This window comes from Saccoglossus kowalevskii, chromosome 8, assembly GCF_978046115.1.
Source record: "Saccoglossus kowalevskii chromosome 8, keSacKowa6.1, whole genome shotgun sequence".
NCBI lineage: Eukaryota > Metazoa > Hemichordata > Enteropneusta > Harrimaniidae > Saccoglossus > Saccoglossus kowalevskii.
The window spans coordinates 26,162,101-26,166,664 of record NC_140648.1 but is presented as its reverse complement, the minus strand read 5'-3'; the positions used below and the strand labels follow the sequence as shown (position 1 = coordinate 26,166,664).

The window sequence follows — 4,564 nt, the reverse complement described above, 5'->3', positions numbered from 1 at the left end:
TTAAACGTATCTGTAAATAGTAACATTCTATCGAATCCAATAAATATGTGTTCCACGTATCCTATACTTTTTTTTCTATTACTGCTACACCTCCACCAACAAAGAATATCCAGCAACCAAATGAGAAATGGTTAGAATGTATACAAAGTCAGCATATGTTGTTTGGTTGGGTGTATGGTGGTCGAACCGCAATACCATCAATATATACTGTCGATAGTCCCAATGCCCGATTTTGTTTATTTTTAGAGAATAAAAATGAGCCAACGAAGGCGTCTGCAAAATGCCCACGCCAATTCGCAGACGTTTCCCATTTTTCGTTACTATTTTCGCAAAAAAACAAAAAACAAATTTGTTCTGAGGGACTGTCACATTTTATAAAATCTGATGCTGAGCGGATATCAGGTTCAGGTACATAACAGATACATAGGGAGTGAAATGGAAGCATGCTCACACTGGCGGATCTAGAAATTCTCCGGTGGGCTGGGTTTGTCAATTTATTTGTCAATTTTTATTGCGGGCTGAAGAGGGGGTGGGGCGCCAGGCTCAGGAAAATCTACTGGCGTCCAGTCTACTGTTTAATATAACCACGTGGGCGTATTATATTTCCAGTACCACATCTGAATACGCGTGGTTGTTTAATATATTCGTACAAATACAAGTGTAACCATGGATACAAATATGCCAGTTTACAATTATCATATGAGTAACTGCTTGATATCTGCATATGTTTACAAATGCTGCTGTTAAAAATCTACACATTAATACAAGTTTTGGCATTTACAGTTGCTGTTGTTTGCAATCTGTTTAGGTACATGTATATTAATGTGACAATTTACATAATTACGCGCGTAATCATTCCATGTTTGGAATTTGCATTTCCTCATACGGTAGAAAATTACGGCACGCTGTAACTTATAGCGTTACGGTGACATATGTATAATAATATATTATATTACAAGCACGCTATTTTTGTATTGGCTAACTCCAAACAATAAAATACGTATAGAAGGTACTAGTAACAATAGATGGAAAAAGCTCTGTGCCGTACAACAACAATGGTTTTACAGTGACGTATACCGAAGTATTCGGATGTGAGCTGAACAGGAAACGTCACCATTTTACACTTAGTGACGGAGCTAGTCGGCCAGACAGAGAGGAAATGTTGGGAAGTTCTTTTCATTAATCTTATTTTCAGTTCTTCGGTGTAGCCCGGTCAAGGTCACGGTGAGTTTACGCAAAACGTTCGAATGTCTTGAGGTGACTGTTAGTTATGTTCACAGTTGTATTGTGTTGTACATGTAACCGTGTCGCTGTCGGCGACGGCAACGATTCGTGCACAATGACCCATGATATGCGAGAAAGGTGAGGTCAACACAACTCGTATTCGCTGGAGTCACCACTCCTCGATACAACATGTTTCGCGATGGTTAGAGTGTAAAGCCTATAGGCACGAAAATCTGTAGTATAATCGCTATTGACATGACAGTGACCGAACCATTGACCGGTATAGAATCATGTACATGTATTGTATACTACCCCAGTCATTATTTGCCAGTTTTATGTGATATTCCACATACTATATAACAGCCATTATTAGTGATTTGCATCGGTTTGATGTCGCTAATGTAACAAATGAGAAAATATGACTACATGTACGTCAGTATGACTGACCGTAAAAAAAATACCACTCAACCAGTACCCGTATATATCGTATCGACCCCGTGCACTATTTGCGAGTGTGAACTGACAGACTATTCCTAGGACTCAGCGTAAGGACACGCACGCAACTTTACGCCCCAAGATAACATGAAGTCCCTTGGATTGTACTTGTATATCCACAACATGTAGCTGGAAGTTTGTAACTGAGAAAGTTGAAAATTGTTTATATCACGTGATATTCACTGTCTTCTGTGCGAAGTTAGGTGTCAAAAATGTTTAAGTTATTATGTTGACATTTACTAGCACGCGGATTCGACGATGCGCGCCTTATGATACCACAGCCACAATCCCATCATCCATATGTAAATCAATCATAAAAATATAAATCACAGAATTGTTATATTGTTTTCAGTTGCCATGGCCAACAACGACGACTTAGATCCGGCCGTTCGCAGAAATGCTGTGATATTTTTGGTTCTTGGTATTGCCTTACTGATTGGCGGTATCATTGTGATGATAGCTGCTACATACCTCTTCTACATCGCCGGGTGTATGATTTTAGGCGGACTTATCGGAACTGCCATTGGCGGATATGTGCTGTATCATTACCAAAAAGACAAAAACCGTGTCCGAACAATCCAACTAAAAGAAGCCACCCAGGGTACTACGACACAACAAATTGAATATGGTCAAACTTACCAACCCCAGTCTACTGGACCACCGCCACCCACAGGGGGCTGGCAAAGCGACCCTTATCCGCAAAGGTAAGAACACGACGGAATTGTGTGTGTGTATGTGGGGTGTGATTATTGTTCAATAGCATAGTAGTTCAACTAATGTACGAAATCACCGAAATGTGATTGATTCACAATTAGGTTATGCAAATGGCATACAATAGGGTTTGACAAATAAAAATCACATTACGCATTCAAGGAGATATGAGGAAATTGATGAAAATATAAAAACAATGGGAAACCGGACATATTACTTAATACTGATACGTACTGTTATTTCATTGTACATGCGCATATACATTTACGTTTAATGAGATTATAACGCTGACGCATCAGCAGTCAATGTAGAAAACAATCACTGCATATGAATAAAAGTGTGTCCGTTTACAATCTGCATATGAATAAAAGTGTGTCCGTTTACAAGTCTCAGAGTTATTCAAATTCGTCATCTGTAATCCCATTGGCTACAATTTATAGACTCAGTATGTGCCGAAAAGAGGTCGTATTTACGACGACACTGCTTCTTACAGACACGATTACTACTATCGGTCATATATACAGATGTCCTTCGCATTCAATCATCACGTCTGTTTTGGCTGACCAGGCTAGAATCTAAAAAAAATAATTCATTGAAAATTGTAACACTTCTATTGAAAAAATGTTCCCTAGAAATATATAACCTGGGCATTCCAAGGAGATATACATGTCTGTCTCTATTGAGCCTATATCTTTAACATTGTTTTTTTTGTTTGTTTAAAGACGTTTATTTTGATTTATCATTATGTTGTTATATTATATTGTTATTATAACATTCATGGTGGTGATGTTTTCTTTTGACACAGTAATCAGCCTGGGCCACCACTTCCGGGACAACCACAACAACCAGCATACGGACAACCAGCCTATGGTCAACCACATCAACCAGCATACAGACAGCCATCGTATGGACAACCACAGCAACCAATACACGGACAGCCACCACATGGACAAGCAGAGCCGCCACCATACGGTCAACAGGGTTACGGTGGTCCACAGGACCAACCAGCATATGGTCAGCCACCGCCGCCTTACGGCCAATTAGGAGCGAACGAACCGTACCGGCCTTACTCCGGCCAACCACCACCGTGAACATTTTACACCAGTGCATCTATGAACATTTGTTGCGCTAAGTGACGTCATAAACATGGAGATGACGTGACGTCACGGCAAATGTGCGACACAATAAATATAAATAGTATCTAGAACTAGAAATACTACGGAAAACTTTTTAAAATACGCACATGTCAAATCAAGTGACCACTGTGCATCCAATCTGTTGATCAATATACGACCTGGAGTAAGTAAAGGCCTCGTTTAGGTAAAACAATTAAATATAGCATCTACCAACAGCAGAATGTAATTGGCTTGGCGTCCAGACGGGCCGTTCTAAGGTCTGACATTTTACATTCACAATGCATGTCGGTATAACTGCCCTAAAAATATCATGCAGCGCGTTTTCGATTAACGGTGTCAAACTAAGAATGCATTTTTAATTACATGTGTTGCGTAGTTAGCGAGGAACCCTCGTTGTACATGGCGAGTCACGACAAATGTGAAGCTTTGAAAGGTTGATATGACTGTGTTACTGATTGATGGCATTTTTTTTGTTAAAGAAATTATATTGGTAAATTGTGAGCATTTGTATTGTAGATGTATGTCTGAAATCACGTGACTGAAACGATTATATGGATTCTGAATGCGCGTAATTGATTTGCATATATTATTTTCGAACTAAATACAAACTTGTACATATTTTTATGAATTTTTAATAAAGTAATGAATTTTTCGAAGAAAGTATAGTTTATTCAATACTTCAATGTCCTCGGCTTAAATATAATAATGATATGTATAAACGCCACAATTTGAACTAATCATTAAATTAAATATTACATTTCTCTGGAAAGGTTTTTGCGCAAAGTCATTACATGTAACATAAATGCTGCCACACATTGTGTAACGACAATGTTATTTGGGGAAAAACAAACTAACGAAAGATTGCGTAGTTGGAGTAAACAAGCTAATAAAAGTCATATCCATGGTCTACCTTATTTGCATAACAAAGAAAACATAGACTTTCTTATTGTTCCACGCTTTCCATGTTTTCTTTCACTTTCTAGTACATAGCCAATAAA

At 38.5% G+C, this 4,564-nt stretch overlaps 1 protein-coding gene across 1 annotated transcript; it reads left to right on the top strand.

The window, feature by feature from the left end:
• Positions 1-1,087: 1,087 nt before the first annotated feature.
• On the top strand, positions 1,088-4,335 carry LOC102809072 (uncharacterized). The gene is made up of 3 exons (XM_006812408.3): positions 1,088-1,224; positions 2,072-2,423; positions 3,236-4,335. Exons 2-3 carry the CDS (start codon positions 2,077-2,079, stop codon positions 3,519-3,521), a joined length of 633 nt encoding a protein of 210 aa, XP_006812471.1. The 5' UTR covers positions 1,088-1,224; positions 2,072-2,076; the 3' UTR covers positions 3,522-4,335.
• The last annotated feature ends 229 nt before the right edge of the window (positions 4,336-4,564 follow it).

Coding starts and splice junctions, on each gene's coding strand:
- LOC102809072 (XM_006812408.3), top strand. CDS start 2,077: ATGGCCAACAACGACGACTTAGATCCGGCCGTTCGCAGAAATGCTGTG. Junction 2,424..3,235: donor AGCGACCCTTATCCGCAAAG/GTAAGAACACGA, acceptor CTTTTGACACAG/TAATCAGCCTGGGCCACCAC.